Source organism: Euwallacea similis, chromosome 4 (assembly GCF_039881205.1).
Source record: "Euwallacea similis isolate ESF13 chromosome 4, ESF131.1, whole genome shotgun sequence".
NCBI classification, from domain to species: domain Eukaryota; kingdom Metazoa; phylum Arthropoda; class Insecta; order Coleoptera; family Curculionidae; genus Euwallacea; species Euwallacea similis.
This window is the reverse complement of record NC_089612.1, coordinates 5,848,696-5,867,923: the sequence shown is the minus strand read 5'-3', so window position 1 is coordinate 5,867,923 and position 19,228 is coordinate 5,848,696. Positions and strand designations below refer to the sequence as shown.

The following is a 19,228-nucleotide window of genomic DNA, read 5'->3' as shown; positions in this document are numbered from 1 at the left end:
AATCGCCAAATTGTCAAGAAAGTATTAACGATTTCTCCATTTTTCTATACTTAATTACAACTAATTAAGCATTGCAATAGACCCTTCAGGAAATATAACCATTCTGTACGAATGTAACATCATTTTCCCAATTAGCCGATAATGACTATGAGCAATCTCACGCGAAATTAATGAATGTTGAGGCAATTAGGCGGAAATTTGCAAGAATATGTTTGGTTTTCAATTACCCAGAACGTGTTATGTTTGTTTGTGCACAATTGGAACGACAATACTGATCAATCATGTACCAGGACACCTTAGCCGATCAACAAACAACAATAATAATTGCTTACTACCCGTGTATGCAAATGAGCGCGGTTTCATAGTCTGAGATAAGAGTTTTGCGGGTAACCAGAACCACTTCGGCCCAGACTACCAGCAAACCCAATAAATAACCACCGCCCACGGGTCTTGCTGGGTTTTCCACATCTCGATAAGGCAAATAGAATCGATATTGCCATTACGTAAGTAAGTGATCTAAATGACTTTATGAATATTTAACAATCGCAACTGGGATGTCCACTTAGATCACCTGAAATTTTTTTTGTTTATTTAGCCTATTAGTGGAGGCAATTTGTGAAAGATTTTTTCCCCGCCGTGGGCCAAGACAAAGGATTTTTTTATTAATGCATGAGCTCAATTAAAAACAGTTCAAAAAGTCATAAAATAGAGGAATAATTAAATAATGCTTGAGTATTCAGATTAGCGTAATAACACGATAATTAGTAAAATGTACATATTTTCAGTCACAAGGTTACCTACGCGTAACTAGTCGCTTATCTGATAGCAAGCAAACAAACCAGCTCTTAACGAGCTCGACTGTTTCTCGTCTTTCACTTGTATGGGTTTCTTGTATAGGTACACGCAAGTCGATCTGAGCGTGGTACTACCCGAAAGTAGGCCGAGTACCGCGACTCGCCATCGCGTAGCATTCAGCATCCGAAGCTCGAGTTGCGCGGACCGCGAGCGATTCGCGCCCAATTTTTTGAACTTTTTGAGTGAATTTTTCGAAAAAGTTGAGCGTTGAAAGACTCTCCAAGAAAACGTGACTGCACGAAAGCCTGCTAAGAGCGATCAAGGCCGGTAGGGCGATTCAACACGCGATTTTCCAAGAAGTATGGTGCTGGCGGACAGGTTGATCGTCATGGAGTCGGTAAGTGGTTTAAGCAAGATGTTTGCTAGTTAGAGTTTTAGCATTTAATGCATGTTTTTCTACTTGCTAAGTCACCAAAGAGCTTTGAAACGGGTTCCTATGGAGGATGCCACCCAAGTGGCGCTCTCATGTTTTTGCCAGTTTTTTGCATAATCTGATCAACGCACTTGAAATTTCAAAATATTCTAACTTAAACGCACGCCAATCATGGATAAGGTTATCAATCTCCAGAACCCCAATGGCTTCTTCAAAGATAGGTTTTCGAGTAAACACGTTATCGGTTTTTGGACGACTGATTACAACTTTAACAACTAAGGCACTTGCGGTGTTATCATACTTTCTACTGATAGTGCAGAGTTTCTAAATCGTCGTACAAGGTGTAGTAATGCGAAAACAGCGCGTTGATATGGTATTACGTGTTCTTTTGGAAAAACCTACCAACCTTGAAACCCAACAACCAAGCAATTATCTTTCTCTGCTCAAGAAGCTGATTTAGCTAAAGACGGTATTGGGTTCTTTGGGCGGTGCTTTTATACCAGGGATCGCACTCCAAAACCTGAGACTTTGAATTTCACTCGTGGAAACTTAAATGAAAATTTCCGGCCAGCAGATACCTCTTTGAAACCCAAAATTGTCAATTTGATCTACAGAAAATCTGTGGCGTAAAGAAAAGTCTATTTAAGTAATCCGAGAGTGTTTAAAATCAGCAATTTTGAGATTAAACATTTTCTAAAATTCATTATAAATAAATAGGTCAAGTTGCGCCACTACAGTATTTGCAGTTCGACCAGATGTTCTAATGAAAATCGGCGGCGTGGCAATCCAATGAAATTCAAAATTTTGGAATTCAAACCTTCAGAAATTCACAATAAAGACGTAGGTATAGTACATTCGAAACTGAAAATTTTAATTTAACCTACACAAAAGCAGTGGCGTAGATGAAAGGAGGACATTTGGGCAAATCGAGGAAAATAAAAAATATCCAGTTCTAAAATTGTTATAAACACACAATAAGTAAATTGATTAAGCTGCGCCTATGTATTTGCTGCAGTTTAATGGTCGAAAAAGGTTTGAGGAAACCGCAAAAATTTTGATTTAGGGAAAATCAGCGACGTAAAGAGGGCCAAATCTAATACATTTTAAGAAGTTTAAAAACGACTATATTTAGAATAGAATTTGTTGCATCTATGGATTATTTGCAGTTTGTTGCCCAAAGAATATCTCTTTTAATTTAACACCCATTCGCCGGAACTCTCAGTCGATCGTTTGATCTCTTGGTTGCTGTTTTTATAGAAAATTATCAAATTTGTGAAACTGGCCCAATAGAAAAATCGGCAAATTTGTTAAACTTCGTTAAATCTTTAAATAATTAATTTTCCAGTCAGCGAGAAACCTCTACAATTAAGTTAAAACTCTTTTCTGAAGTTCTATCCACTTAAAAGTCGATAAATCCGCTAAGTTTTAGACTTATTGTACGCCACTGAAGCCCAGGCAAGAACCTAAAAGTGTTTGAAAACACTTTCTTATTACTGCTCCAGTTCTTGGTATCATATCCAGTGGTGTAGCTACTCCCTTAGGAAACTAGCGAATTCCTAGAAATTGACCCTACAGAAAAATTCATAAATTTTTTAAGTTTTAAACCATGAATTACTTAATTCTGTGCGCATTTAATTTACAGAAAATTCGTGGCGGCAAAAGGGAAAAATTTGGCAGATTTCAGGAAAATAGAAAAAGTCCATTTTAAAATTCAAATTTGTAGAAAATCACAATATATGAATCAATCGAGTTGTGCTAATCTATATTGTACATGGAGCATTTCAAATTCGACATTCAGCATTGAGATCTCGGAAACTAGAAGAGATACGAAGAGTTTAAATGGGGACAAAGAGCGTAATTTAGCGCTTGCCGTTTTCAAAATTTGAATTTTCCGAGTAGTTCCGAAGATATCCGAAAAAAACTTCAGATTTACCACCCGACGTTTCGTCTTTCGGCTACCATCATCAACTTTATTTTTCTTATGGGTGCCACTTTGGATTTTTCGACAGAAAAAGAATTGGTGCAACTCGATTGATTCATATATTGTGATTTTCTAAAAATTTTGATATAATATAAATTATATATAATATATAATAATAAAATTCAAAATGGGCCTTTCGATAGGGTTGAAAATGTATCTTTCAAACTGGAAATTTTGAACATTTTCCCAAACAAATCAATGGTGAAGAGAAGAAAGATTCGACCAAATGTGGCGGAGAATAAAGGAGCTTTTCGGGTTTCGCAGTTATTTAAGGATTGAAAGGTATTCCTAATTACTGAAAACACCCACGTACATAGCTATCTAAAACACTGTGGGAACAACGAGATATTCCCTTGTTCCCTTCTTGAAATTTATTCATAACGACTGCGAAACCATGCTAAGTGACCATCGCCATGATCTAACGCCCCAACAATTCGCATTCGACTTAAAAGTAAGACCATTCATTATTCTACGGTACATTTTCGTACCGAAGAAACTTTCTCTTTTCTTTCTTCGAAATTCTTCATAGAATGACGTGGTCAAGTATTTTGTAAGCGTTTCACCAAACTGTTTTCGGTCGCCCGGTCTTATTTACGTAACGTTACACAAGTCAATTTCGGTCATCCCGTAATGTGGATTTAATGGTACGGTGGGCAGGAACCCGTTAAATTGGGCCGTCATTTTCGCTGGTAAATTAGCAGGGTTTGTTCGGTAATTCTAGAAAATCCACTTTGTGATGTAACGCACAAAAGTTCTAAACGTTATCTGTAGGCAAACATGATTCCGCGTTTTCAAGCTGGTGCCATAAACATGATTTTCATCTGCGACATTGAGTACTCTACTATCTGCTACTATCTAGATAAGAAATTAACGAATACGACCCGCAAATGCCCATAAAACACTTTAAAATTTTTAAGAAAGTGAGCAAAAATAGCTGTTCGTACGTGACTTTCCGAAATCCGGAAATATGGACTCTTGCGTCATGAAAGTTTTATAAAGAAGTCTTATGACCATCTGTGACTCGCTCGTCACTAAAATAAACTTTACAGTAACAAAATTGCGCTACTGTTTATGACGTCAAACGATGTTAATTGCAAAATTCCCTATGACAAAAACCCGAGCTCTTAAAAGTGCCAGATACAGAAACAGAAAGATCATTCGTAGTGCTGGATGAGCTTACTATTGTGCAACTATAACTAATGCAGAGCGGTCTCAAGTAAGCCTTCAATCATGAAATTTAATGTAAGTCATACACCAAGGTTGACTAAAATATCTTAACGTACCAGATAGAGAAGGAACCAACGGAAAAACCGTGACATTAGACAAGGACATGAGGTGTTTCAAAGTTTTTTTTTTCAAAGCAATGTGCATAATCACCGTGTGCGTAAGAACCATTAGATTGGGTTAGTGAATGAGTCGCGGAATCGTGATGGTGTGCTGAAATCCTTTTTGTACCGTGGTAGTAACATATGTAAGTAACGAATTAGCAGTGAAAATGCCTATATAATGCGAGCACTTTGTTATTTCAAGCCTTTAAATTTAGAATCGGAGTTTAAAGCAAAATAAATAAAGTGCGGGTAGCCAAAAGTGAACACATTGTGCCGTCATGTAAATAATATTAATACGTCAAAACGATTTTAGTACGAAAATCCTTTTTAAATTAGGTTGATAACGGCCATTTACCGACCCGGTGGCACGTTAAAGAGGCACTTAAGTAGATACAGACATTAATTAAACTAATACAAATCGAATATATTATGACCGTATAGGACATTTATGTTCAGGTTGATATTTTTTCTTTCACCTTATTTGAGATTATCGCCACGTTGGTTCGTTACAACGTAAAAGAAGAAAATTAAACGGACATTCCCCATAGTGTCAAGAAATTATCCAATCAAGTTTAACTGTTCTGACGCTGGCTGGCGCCATCCATGATTGGCATGGTTGACGCCATCTATGCGTTTCAGAGATTACTGGCAAATATCCTGTCGCCTCCTTGTCAAGAATTCTTTATTCTCTTGATCTCCAGAAATTTTAGAATATATTTTTCTTAACTGTATCTTTCTGACAATAATCATCTCTCATTCCGCTTTTTTTTGTTTATTTCAGATGCCCCAGACGGTGCCCTCAGCAGGTTTTACCCCGCCTTGCGACTACAGTATTTTCGCCGAAAACTTCGATTTGTCACTCCTCCCCGGAGGTGATCAGCCCTTATCTCCGTCCCAGTTGTTTCAAACGGACAAACAAACTCAGCCTAAAATCTTCACCACATTCTACCCCAGCTCCCCTGGAAGCCAAGCTTCCGACAGCGAATTTCAGCCCGACTTTCAGGCTTTATTGGGTGACAATAAGAAGTACTTGTCTCCACATTCTCCCATACACCTAGAAGTACCCCAGCCGAGCTCATTGGGGAATTCGGGATCGCTGTCTCCGTACTCCCCCAGTTCTCAAGGGCTTCTGTCCCCTAATGACCAGTTCGTTAACTATCGGGAACAGACCTTCTATCCGAGCAGCCCTGAGTACTCCCTATACACTGCAAGTCCCTCTTCAGTATACTCCAAATCTCCCTGCGAAGAAACTTACTTACAGCCCGGATTTATTAAGAAGGAAGCTTTGAGCGGTGCCGCATCGCCCTTGCCCTGCTTATCCCCATTCGGGATCAAAGAAGAGAATTTCCTGCCGAACTTGAACGACAGTTCGTCTCCAGTGTCCCCAGCTGCGTCCAACTACTCAAGTATATCTTCCCCCGAACAGAAGCCGATTAAACAAGAGAGCACAGTGGACTTCAGCGAAATCCTGGGAGATCTCCAAAACACAGAAACCCTGCGGGGCCTCTTGAGCCAAAAATCCCCCCAAGTAGTACCTGAACCTTCTAAAGACCATCAATTACTGAGACAGTTTTTGAGAGATACGAGCTTCCAAAGGAAATTCAACATTCATCCTATCGATTTCAATTTCGTTAATGGCGACATCAAGATGGAGGAACCAGGCGCCCCGGAAGATGGGGCTGATTTGATGATGGGATGTGAAGAACAGATTTCCAGAGAGAGTATAGAGCCCGTCCTTAATTTGGCCATTGAGCAGATGAGGAAGGACGTAGACGACACATGTAGTCTGTTGGGGATTTCACCTGGTAAGACCTTGAAATTTGCTTCTTCTTAGTAAACACGATGGGTAAATGTTACGTTTTAAATGTTAAATCATGTTTGCGTGAAAAAGGCTCGGTTTGGCTAGATGCCGTTCTGAAGATCCGCCTCAAGAAGACGACTTTATGCAATTTAGAGGTCTTTAAGTTGCGAGTATCATAACAAACCGTTCTTAAGTGCCCAATCTGCAGGCAAAGAAATCATTGTTCGTAAGTTTCTTGGGTATACAATTGCAGGTCCGGACTAAGCAAAAATGTTTTTAGAAATTTTTATGAATTTGAATACCCTATATATTATTTTCTTTAAAATAATGTGGGCCTTCGATAAAGCGTTAAAAGCTGTCTTTACCATCTTAGTTTCATAATTTCCACACGTACCATTTTGTCTCAGCAACAAAACATTTTTTGAAAAATTTTAAATATTTAATAATTGTTCAAAATAAACGCCATCTTTGCAATGTAATAACGAAAAATTAAATTAAATAATAACAATTACAACATAACAAAAAACAGTTAAAAGAGATATTTAAAACGACTACCATTCTCTTTTATGCATTTTTTTGCTCTCAGCGAAAGTTGCATGTCGTTTAAAGTTGAGATTATTTCTAATTGTCGCACAGCTCGTCGCTTGTGTTTAGCTTTCGTTTATAAACCTCAGATTTTAAATGCCCCAGAAGCAACAATGCAATAGATTAAAATCTGGCGATCTAGCAGGCCACGTACGCAGACCAGGACGTTTTCTCTACGATATATGGGCGAATTTGAATCATGGTAAAGTACTCTAACACCTGGTAGCGACTGTACAGTTAACTTTGAAACACCCTGTATACGCATTAATATTACCAAACCAGACTACCGAAGAAGTGAATATCGCACAAAAAGCAGTCTACTGAATGGGTGCGGTTTTGAAGGCCAATAATTGGTATGTTCTTTGGGATTTTAATGTTTCTGTACAACACTGTTGCTGTATTTACTTAGCACACAAGGGATTTGCAGTTCTTTTAATTCGGTCTGAAACCACGTCACGGAGACCATGGCTGAAACAAATACCCTCAGGTTAGCTGGGTATACGGTGGGTGGAACTGGACTATAAATAAAGCTCTATTGTTAATCATTTTATATGGAACTGAAAAAAACTGATTCGTGATTGCATAACGGAAACAGTAGTAGTAGATATGTGGAAGAGAGGGTGTGCCCCATATACGTTTTTTCTCAAATATCTGTTACAAGGATATAGATCATATCACTTCATGGTTTTTACCAACGTTTTATAACTGAACTGCGCAAAAAACACCTATACAAATCAAGTTTTTGTTTCAGACCCGTCGAAATGGAGCCCCTCAGACGTTCTCTCCTGGATACGATGGACATCCAGACAGTTCAGCTGTCCAGAACCCATATCTGAGAATTGGGATCTCTCAGGGATGGATCTTTCAGCTCTGTCAGAGAAAGATTTCACCAATCGGGCGCCTCAGGTAAGGATTATAACGTTTCTTTCGCTGATGTGGGACTTACATGGTGTTGCGTTTGAGGCATGCAACTGCAATACAAGACCAGTAAGATTTATCTAGCTGTTTAACCTAAATACCATTAAACACGCCTTAATCGGCGTATAATAAATAATATTGCGAGGACGTGGAAGCTGAAAAGTTTTCTTGAGATTTTGAGAATGGCTATGACTGCATTGATTCTTGGAAAAATCAATTATTCCAAAAAAAAATATTATAATTACGAAATACTCTGGTACCAGGGTTCTTGGTATTCGCTGAAGAAAGGAATTATTCGATACTGACACAGCAAGCTTAATTTAGGTTTCACTAATGAGTGCTCTTTTACATCTTAGTCATAACTATCGATGAGATTTGCGGTCGATAAATGTGTAGAAAACGTCCATTATTGTGGGAATTTTTAATACGTGATTGTAGCGAAAAAATCATTCTGACCTTCCTATAAGTGATCACGTTCTAATGCTGGCTCTTTACAATATAACTGTCTTGAATCTGTATTTTTGATTAAAAGAGTTTTTTATTGTTCCGTGATTTTTTTCAAGGCTGTAGGGACAGTTTTTCATCAGCGATATTTACCACTGTCAGGAAATCTCTAGGGTATCGGCAAGAGTCCGTTCATAAATGGCGCCAGATGGTACTTAAAAGTTTCATAGGCACTTCTTAGCTGAAAATGTATCTTTTTTTTCATTTACTATGAATGGAGTCCACTCGAATCAGTTTTCACGCATGGTCGAACGATAAAGAAATATACAGGGTGTTCCATTTAAAATTAAAAAGTTGCCAGTTCGCTTTATGGTTGCATTTTTTGTTTTTTTTTTCTGTACATTCAGATAACTTACATAAAAATACGAAACTCTTGTATTTAACTTTTTCTTGTATTTTTCTTCATAAGTGTTGTCGATGTAATTTTAACCGTATAATCCCTATAAACGTTCGCCTGAACGTCAAGAAACCGCCGTTTTTCATCTCGACTTCGAGGGTGATGCCGCCGGCACGTAAAGTGTGACATTAGGTATTATCTTGCTGAAAACTCATTTTGATTTTCTTTGAGCTTTTATCGTAAATGGAACATTATACGACTTTTTAAGGGCTATAGAAAGACTGAAGAATATACAGGGTGTACCTTTTAAAATTAAATAGTTATCATTATGCTTGCCCATTTATTACTAATATTTGATTTCCCCGGCGACTTGTCTTTATATGTGTATACAGGTTATTCCTAAATATCACTTACATACGGAAGGGAGTAAGTGTTGAGCTTATTTCATAACTAAAAGTTCATATAAAGATAGGTCCAAAAACGCTTCGTTATCTATCCACGGAGCGTTCGCATTTCAGAAATTTTTCAATTTTTACATTCTCGGCTTTGTCTTTTAACGACTTTAACTCGGCTAAATCTTTTAATTTCCAAATAAACCTTTGAAATCCTTAAAAATAGAGAATTACCTATAATAAATAATTGCTTGCCCATAATAAATTTTAATTTCGTCTGGCGAGTTACAAAACATTGGTTTTTATTTTTTCTCAATGACCGAGATAGATGCGAAAAAATTACAAGAGACCAAAAAGTTTCTAAGTAAAATAAAAAGTCATTTTATATTTGAGAATCCACAAGCGGCACACAGCGAAGAAATTCAGGATAAACTATATTCCAAATTTTAGCTAAATATCTCAAAAACTGCTAGAGCTATAAAAAACTGAAAATTTCGGAAATTTAAACACCCTATAGATAGGTATCGAAGCGTTTGTGGACCTACGTATACATGAACTTTTAGTCATGCAATAAGCTAAAGAATTACCCTTTTCTGTACATAAATGATATTTAGGAACACCCTCTACATGGCTTATGGAAAGGGGCGGTTGTTACAAATGAGGGCAATATAGTTTTTTTGCAATTTTTCGGCACGGAAAAGGTCGCTTCCATCTAGGGACCGATCCTGGATCCCCCTTGAGTGCCGACACTGGGTTGCGCTGATAAGCCAAGTGCCGGCGTTCTACAGCGGTGACCCAAGATCGATTCCGGCTTCCGCACAATTTTTTTATTTTATTATTGCGCAAAAAAAATTGTTCATACAACAGCACTTTGTCACATTTAAACGACTCTGATAAAATTCCAATTTTTTATATTTAGATGCATTTATTTTTCTTGATAAAGCCAGCACGTGACGATAGCTCTGCGTCGGCCATTATCTTACGGACAACATTTGTGCCTCCAAAATGCCAATATTTAGTTAAAGAATGCAGCATTAAACGTATGCAAAAACCGGCCGTTTCAAACGTTTCTTCTGGCAATGTCGTTCACCGACCTTACGAAGAATTTCTTGACTTCACGTTGCGGGGAAGAAAGAAGAAATTTATGTTTGTGTATATTTAGAGGAGAAAGTTAAGTTGTTCGCGAGGCTCGACCCACATACCCAATCGAAAACACATGGAATTCGCTTTATCGTCAATTTCATCGACTTGTACCTGTTTATGCACCGTGCATACGTTTAAGCCCATCTCGATTATCCTTATTGTTGTTATCATATTATTGCCACATAACACGATTACATATTCTGCAAATGCTGTTCCAGGCTGGCATGATCTTGCACGCGCAACTAGAAATATGGAAAGCGGCCTACTCAGAGGAAAATCTGAAGAACTGGCTGCCTCCAGAGAGCGTGCCCAGCAACGCGTCCAGCGGCGACGTTTCGGAAGGTAAGAAGTTCCTCAGCCATAAACCAAAATATGTTTACACTGGTGATTTGGGTTTCCTGAAACCGTCGCTAATTTTTAAGACAAAGGCAAACAGTGTAGATGATTCCGAGATAAATCGTAGAACCAGATAACCTTGATGGTTGGTTTCTCGCGACGAAAAATATGTAGGTATACGTGCGCTATAAGTCGACTTTAATAAGGTTAAAAGCAAAATTAATGTTCGCATTATGGTTTATATTGAGTATTGTGGCATTTGGAATTAATTGTAGAATCACCAAGCATAGGAGCAATTGTCATGGAACATTACTTACAATAATTGATCGAATGTTAGCCCATTGGAATGCATACGGTTGTAAGGAAAATTGCTTTCAGACAGAAACTAGGAACGTTATAGAACTTTAATTATCGTGGCAAGTCCATGGATAATGGCTACACAAAGACTTTCAAAATTCCGCGGAATTTAAAGAAAAAAAAACAACAGGAGAGGCATTAAAATGAGTATAAAACTGAGCAATAACAAGCTTAGAAGGTCGTCTAAAATGGGAGTGGCAAATGGACGAGCGCAAAACCTTGTTTTGTTGTTTAGTTTAATCGAACCTTTTCAATTTTGACCGAAACGATTAAAGCGATTGTTTCATTCACCGTTAATAGCGAGAGGCGCAGACAGGAAGATTTTTTCTGGTTTTAATTAATGGTTCAGGAACCGAAGACTTCGAACCCAAACACGACGGACCAAAAGAATCCCTTAGTTTGCTTGATCGTACCCCCCTCTCTTTTCCAGATGAGGATGAGGAGTCTCACCTTGCATCCGACCAGAACAAGCCGAGCACCTCCAGAACAGGTTCGCACATCCACCTCTGGCAATTCCTGAAGGAATTGTTGTCGAACCCTCAAACGCACGGTTCCTGCATCAGGTGGTTGGACCGCACCAAGGGCATTTTCAAAATCGAGGATTCGGTGAAAGTGGCCCGGCTCTGGGGCAAACGCAAGAACAGACCTGCCATGAACTACGATAAGCTGAGCAGGTCCATTAGACAGTACTACAAAAAAGGTATTATGAAGAAGACTGAACGGTCGCAAAGACTGGTGTACCAGTTCTGCCATCCGTACAACTTGTGAATCTTCTTCAGTAACAGTCAAACGTCCTCGCGTCCAATCATTGTAGGTCATATGATCTCATTTCTGCCCTTTTGACAGTGCATATTGCTCCGCACGACTGTTTGGCTCAACAATATATATTTATTTGTAAATTAGTGGGAATTTTAGTAGTTATGGGTTAAGGGCTAATTTGGTGTAGGTGTATATAAGGGCACTTTGAAGTTATCAGAGTGCCGAAAGTCTGGGCGGGGCGGGGTATTACCGTCGTCGTCTTGGTTCGCGCATTTTTAGCGCCTATTCGGAAGGTAATTTCCAAATGTTTCAATCGATTAAAGTATTTACCAGGGAGTAAAAACCCAGTGAAACAATGAGCAAAGCAGGAAGTGCTTTTTTCGCAGTTCCGCTTTGGTGCTCAGGCCGGAAAGTTCCGGCTTTCGAAGCTCGAGTTGAACCACGAGAAAGAAGCACTAGATCTCAGGCGACATTCATTCCCTTGGGTTCTGAAAACTGGTGATTTTGGTCCCATATATCTATGATATATTAAGTAATGTAAGTTCTATGAACAATGAATTCCTTAGATTTTGTATATTAGTCTCGACTTGGGGAGGTATCAATCCTTGAAAGTATCCTTATAAGCTCTCTATTAATTTTTCCTTATAAGCAACAATACTCACATTTATATTTCTCGATTAATTATTGTATAATAATTTCCGTATTTATTGTTAGAAAGCATTAAGTGTTGCCAGAATGCTTGAGAAGATCTTTTAAACCTAAGAAGTTAACATAATTTATATTATTTATTTTATTATTTTGTTATTAAAGAGTGAATTTATTAATGGAATATCGATTTCGTAAAGATTTAATAAAGCATAGTTATCAACTAATTTGTAATTGAGCGTGTTTTTCTCTCCTGATAAGTGACATTGCTTAGTGAAAACAGAGGCGTTCCGCGAAGAAAAAGAAACAACAAAATCATAAAGGTCGTACCGAAATTGGCTAAAAAATCAAAGCGTCAAAGAAGAGAAATTGATTTCCTTTGGATTTAGGATCGGCATGTGTCAATAAAAATCTTAATTAAAGGCTGCCGACCTTTCGTAATTTCATTATTGGATCCTCAGGACACATGCGGAATCCCCATGCCCTGCATAAAACCGATATTTGAGTTACCGGTTGGTCCAGAAATTCCCAGAATGATGGATTAACCGAGGAAGATTGCGTTATTGTGAATTTATTGTGCCATTGATATATCTTGATTCTAAATCCAATGAAAAACATCACTGTCTGCAGAACACTCGTTCAAAACAAATTCACGATAAAGCGAAAGAAAAGGTCATCACTTATTAAAAAATGTGAACATATGTAGAGGCTTTAGACGAAGTATGCCACGAAGTATTTGTGAATATGGAAACTTGTACTCAAGAGTCGTAGAAAAGCGGTGTAAAACACTGTACGCCACCGGTTGTTACCAATATTGATAGTTTACAATCTGGCATGCCCATGGGAAGGCAATATCGAGGTCGTACCGAGAAGAGAATACCAAAAATCTATGAGAAACTAGGTAGGTACCCCACTTGTTTTCATAAATATTTTCTAAATTTATGGAAAAAAAATCAGGAGCCTATCTCCACGGAATTCATAATAGGTCGCAAAGCGGAGCAGCGTTTATCAATCTAAAAGCGTTTTTTTTAGAAAATTTAGTACCAAAGTATATCGAATAAATATTGATATTTGAAAAATTTCTGAGACTGGGACTGCGATATGCCAATGACTATAAAAGGTTTTCTATAATATAATTAAAAAAATCATCCTCTAGGTATAGTAACTGAACGCAATATCGAATTTAGAGGTGGAGCAAAGAAAAATGAAGAGGACAAAATAATTTCTGAAAATTGCTGAGTCTAAACACATTCTGATTCGTCCATAAATTACTTAAGCCGGTTCTGGATAAAGGAAGGGGACAATGCAGCGAAAAGAATCCGTGAGGGCTGAATTGCAGACTTCCCCCGGTTTAGTACTGCGACTACTACCCTTAGATCATTACACCCTAAACATACATAAGTCAAAAAACTAAAAATCACCCATTCAAGACTATAAAACACATATACACCATAGCGTCAAGAAACATATTACATTTCTAGGCTGCTTTATGATGATTCCCAAAGATGGCTCCCTATGTGAAAGCGTGTCGAATGACGTATTATCTTATCCGCAACAGGTCGTACTCCATATTGTCAAGAATAGTGAATTTTTCCCATTATATTATTTATTAATTAACATCTGGTATGTGCATCTCTTTATCAATCTCGAACACAATATAAACCTGCTGTCGGCAGTCTCTCCTTTGTCGCGCGTCCAAAAGCGACGTGAAAGAAATTTACATTTTTCCACGATGAAAATCGATCTTTCTTTCTGCGCCCTTAGACCGGGCCCTATGTAAATCTGCCCATGAAGCAGTATGCATATCGCGATATTATGTAAATTACATATTACTATCTTGACACTGATACCTTTATTCTTGCGGAAAGGCGGCGATCGGCGCGTCCGTATACACGTTTATGACGCCAGGAACTGCTTTTATTGTATTTAAGGACTGACGTGCATGAACCTTGAAATGAAAAGGACGTCAGCAGTTTAGTCCTGAGAAAATGGCGAATAGAAAATTTTTCCTTGTCACACTGCGAATGTAGTAAAAATGGTTTTCATAGTAGTCTCCCTCGATGACGTGCTTTTCAACTTGTTTGTGCGCCTCATGCAGGGAGCGTCGAGACTTCATTACCCCAGAGGATTATTCAAACATTGCTCTGATGGCACATGCTTAACGAAGCCATTAGTTCCCTTGGAAATATATGGGCACAAATTAAAGCCCAGGAAAGAATTTGCCGCAAGGCGGTTTTCATATTCAGTGTTAGTTGAGTGTATGCAAATTTTCTTGTATATAAAAACGGGCAAGCTTTTTTTATAAATTTCACCTCGTTAGCTGTCACAGTAAGTTTAAATGATACAACGATGAGGGATTTGTTTTGCTGGGGGTTTTCTGATCATCAATAACACAAAAGCCGTCTGAAAATTCTAATCTCGTGCCATTGTGGAATAACGTTGTCGTCGATAACAATAAGCGAACGATAAGCTGTCACCGAGGCCGTAAAACAATTTAAATCCATCCCAACCTGAGAATTCCAGACGAAAATCCTGGAATTATATCCTGGAAATTATTTGTCATTAGTCCCTAGCGACGGGGCGCTTTGAATTTAAAATAACGCGACAATGCGGGTTTAATGAAACGGCTTTCGAGCTGACTCTATGACTCTCTAAATTTTCTTAAAGTTCGCTTTGTTGTTGTTTCCTATTCTCCCGGCGCTGATAAATACCTCATCAAAATTGTTAGTTGAGGACTGGGGTTTTGGGACTACTTTTGTTCCAAGTTTGTGAGGGAGGAACCTCAAAACGACTACAAACTTTATTAAAGACGTCATACAAGCAAAAGATAATCGTACTCTGAAGCTACTTATCGTTGGATTCTGATGAAAGATGATCCTAAAAGTAATTACAATTCAGTAGAAAAGAAGTTTTAACCGATAAAAATAGTTCTAGAACAGAGAAGTATGCTCGTGTCATACGATATAGTTATTTTCATTTCTGCAGACAGCCGTCTTATTCCTATTTAATAATTGCTTTTATGTCAACTGCAAGCTCTATTTTCTGGCCGTCTGGGAGACAAAAGTATTTCTCCATGTTGACGGATTTCAAGCTTATAACGGCGAAAAATTCTATCTATACGTTTAGTGCTTATGCCTCAAAATGAAAGGGACAGAAACCTACGATACTCATTGAGCTAACTGCAGACCTGAACTAACTCATTACTCGACAAATGTCCGATCTGACATATGCACATTGGCAACACTGTTGACAGACCCACGTGATTTCTGGATGGTGCCAACCTTCAAACGATACTTGTCAAAATTGTATGACATTTTGACAGTTTACAGGGTACAGCGGTTGTAGTGATAAAAAAATAGAATTTCGTATATTGACTAAACATTGCTTTTTTAAGAGCAAAAATACTGTTCAAGCCAAACTGGCTTGATAAAAGCTATGGACACTCTGTACCAGGGAAATCAATTATTGTTGATTGGCATGCTGGATTTAAACATCGATGATGCTGAACGCTCTGGTTGCCCAAAATCGGCAGTTGTTCTGTAAAACATAAAAAAAAATCCGCAAAATAATTTTGAAAAACCGTAGGCTGAAGTTGCGTGAGGTAGCTGGCGCCATAAAGATATTAGAAGGCAGTGTTCTTATTTGAAAGTTGTATCCTCTACGCCCTTGTTTTTATTACCTCTTCGGCACACCACTGGCTTTTTATCCGAGTAAGTAATAACTTAAAACTATCAATTTTGAATATTCAAGAAAAACAGTAGAGTACATCAATTCTTTACAACAACCTTGGAATTTTCACAATTTTGAGTGGCAAGCGAGTACTTTTTCTTTCAAACTTTGAGTTTATTAACTTTTCTAATCTTAATCCAACAAATGCAATTAAATATAAGGATGATTAATTCGGAAATTTTTATTTGCACCCTTCAGCAAATTTCGCACTTTTTGGACAAAAAGGCGAATGCGCCGTCAAGGAGGTGCAAAATTACGCAACTTCGGGACGATTTTTCAAATAATCGGCATAATTTCGTCTGCTTTAACTCAGTATTTCGAATGCACCTCAATTCATCAACTCAATATATTACAACAAGGATAGTAAAAAACAAATAAAAAAATAAATATTAAAAACGATAATATACATTAGTCAGTCTAAATAATAATCAACTTTAGGTTAAATCAATACCTCAAAGTCTGAGCCGCAGCAGGAGGAGGGGGCCTCATTGACACAATTTTATATGGGTCTTCTTGGTAGTTTACCGCATTTCCGTATCCTAAAGGGTTGTAATTTTGGGGAGTGAATTTTTGAACTTTATGCAGTTCTTCCTGCATGGCAGCTTGGACCTGTCGAACATCAAAGTGAATGGGGATTTTACCGTATTTGGATACATCTTGATTGCCCTTCAGGGAGGTGGTCAAAACTGGGTCTTGTAATAGACTGGTGTCGATAGGGAGGGGTTTTACACCTTTGAGGTTTTCAGGTATGTGTGACTCAATGTCCAAGTCAGCAGGGATTTTATTTTTATTGGCTCCAGATACAGAAAGTGTAGTGCTATGCCTGTCTGATCCTCCAGAAACGTTGTCAAAAAATTGCCCGTTGCTGCTGTCTCCGAAAGAGATCTCGCCATGCACGTTGCTAAAGTCGAAAGTTTCACTGTTCTTTAGAGCAATTTCGTGGTTAAAACTGGCAAATTGTTGATTGTCCCTTGCAGCTTCTTTCTTAAAGTACTCGTCGAATTCTTCAGGCTGAATTGCCTCTTCAGTTTGGCTGGCTGGTGTTATGCTCTCCCATTTGGTGTAATCATACTGTACAGGCTCAGGTCTTGTAGACCTCACCACATCTTTAAATATATTTTGCTGCGTGTTGTAATTGTTGAATCCCGACGAAGATGATGACGGAGAGAATCTGATTTGAGTAGAAGTATACTTAGTTTGAACTTGAGGTCTCAATTGCTTCTGGTACGCATGAGAAACAAATTGCTGCGGAGACATATCAGGGCTTAAAGGAGCCCTTACTTTCTCGTTGTTCTTCAAAGTACCTCTGATGACCTCAGCGTTTTCAAATTTTTTCCCTGTGGTGATCTGAGGGTAGCGCTGCTGTTGAAACCAATTGAAGTTCTTATTGGGCTCATCCTTAAACCTCAAATTGTACCCCACGTTGAAATGACTCCCCCCTTGAGGCTGCTGAACGTTGGTATATTTCACCCTCCCCTTGTTATAGTTATTTAGCTGCTGATGGGGATAATTGGTGTTCACAGAACCCTCAGCCCTCAAATCCCCGTACCCCTGCACGGCATGGACTTGATTAGGGGAGTAGCTCATGCGGCGCTGCACCCCTATGGATTTGGGGATCCTTTGAGCCCCCACTAACACCAAAGTGCAGGTTAACAATGTCTGAAAGAGAAAGACGAGGCAAATGAATGCGTGAAGCAGAGCAATTTGAAGTAGAGCTTAACATGTTAATTATTGTTAATTACGGCTGGTGAAGTGGAAGAAAGATAGAAAGTTCGAGAGGAAATGGAATGGTGCGGAAATTCCACAAATTTCTTCCAGCGAAGTTTGTGGGAATTTTGGAGTCTATAAAGATTTGCATGAATAAATAAGTTACATCAACTTACCTGAAAAATCATGTTATTCTTTTCCGTTCTCCTTGCACAGGAATGCCAAAACCACTAAGAGCAAATGCAACTGAAACTTGTTTTAAAAGAATAACGGGTTCGTATCTACATATCTGCTAAAATTACGGTGCAATGTCAAGGTGAACTGAACAGATCTGAGTCAAATAGTCTAACTTATATGTAAGTAGTTCCCCCTGTTCAATTGTGTGGTCGGACATCGGTGCAATTTCAGTACTTTCTCTGCTGCTGCCGTTGTAGATGAGGAAAATTTTTAAACTACGGGGCTGGATTTACATGTTTTTTAACTCGGATTTGTTAAAGCGTAAGGAATTTTAATTATTTACTTGCGATTAAATATGTTTTATTTGCAATGCCAGTTAAAAAGTAGAAAGTAGCTTTTTCACCGGATTTGTTTAGATAGAGAGCAAGGTTTAGTCCAAAAATCCCTGAGATTATGCAACAAGATGAAAGCACCGAGAAGGAAATGAGAAGAATATTCCTTGTACGGTCCTAGTGCAACGTTTAGGAATCGCCATTGAGATTGTTCGATGAGGTGATTGACTTTCAGACATCGTACGGTTGGATGAGCAAGATATGCAAGTGCTTTTCAAGTTTATATGAACAGTCGATCATAGATTTATTATCAAAAATATTAGAGAAAGCTGTAGAAGAGTGTGGATTTATCAAAGGAAACAATTATTGACCTTTATGATGTAAAGTTAGTTGGAATTTCTAACGTTTAGTCAAAAGTACGTACAACGAATATAAAGTGACAAAATTTACTAAAGAATTTTTCATAGAAACCAAATCTTCGATTCAATTACGCAAAGTAGGTGTAATTTTTAAGTCTTCAAATCCTATTGAACGATTCTTCAAAATTCCCCCTCATATAATCAAAATTTCTAGCAAGAACCCTCTTTTTCGCGAAAAATGGCAAAAATCCAATTTATCCTTTCCCAGGAAAACTACTTGCTACTATAAAAAATGGCAACAATGCATCATTCTTTTGTTTGAAAGCAGGTGTGAGCTTAGATCGCGTGACGTAGTTCTGGCTATATTAAAGATGTTGCCAGATTTAAATTTCAGCTTTTAAAGTAGGAAGACTAAATCTTACGTCAAAATTACTAGATACTCACATATCTGGCTCAAATACTGGACAACTTAATCCATAACGCTTAATAAGTTTCAATGGCTTAGGCAATGATGTTTTATTATAAAATTACTGAAAATGTAAAACTGTATTGAATTTATGATGCGAGACAGCTTCCTCTAAAAGGTCTCTGTGCAATCAGAAAGTTCAGA

General features: G+C 38.1%; 2 protein-coding genes across 2 annotated transcripts; one reads left to right on the top strand and one right to left on the bottom strand.

Moving 5' to 3' along the window:
* The first annotated feature begins 877 nt into the window (after positions 1 to 877).
* On the top strand, positions 878 to 12,541 carry Ets98B (DNA-binding protein Ets98B). Its single transcript, XM_066389566.1, has 5 exons — positions 878 to 1,192; positions 5,319 to 6,342; positions 7,675 to 7,829; positions 10,436 to 10,559; positions 11,341 to 12,541. Exons 1-5 carry the CDS (start codon positions 1,157 to 1,159, stop codon positions 11,676 to 11,678), a joined length of 1,677 nt encoding a protein of 558 aa, XP_066245663.1. The 5' UTR covers positions 878 to 1,156; the 3' UTR covers positions 11,679 to 12,541.
* A 3,840-nt stretch (positions 12,542 to 16,381) lies between these two features.
* LOC136408440 (uncharacterized) lies at positions 16,382 to 17,730 on the bottom strand. Its single transcript, XM_066389398.1, has one exon. The coding sequence runs from the start codon at positions 17,628 to 17,630 to the stop codon at positions 16,488 to 16,490; it is 1,143 nt and encodes a 380-aa protein (XP_066245495.1). The 5' UTR covers positions 17,631 to 17,730; the 3' UTR covers positions 16,382 to 16,487.
* Between the last annotated feature and the right edge of the window lie 1,498 nt (positions 17,731 to 19,228).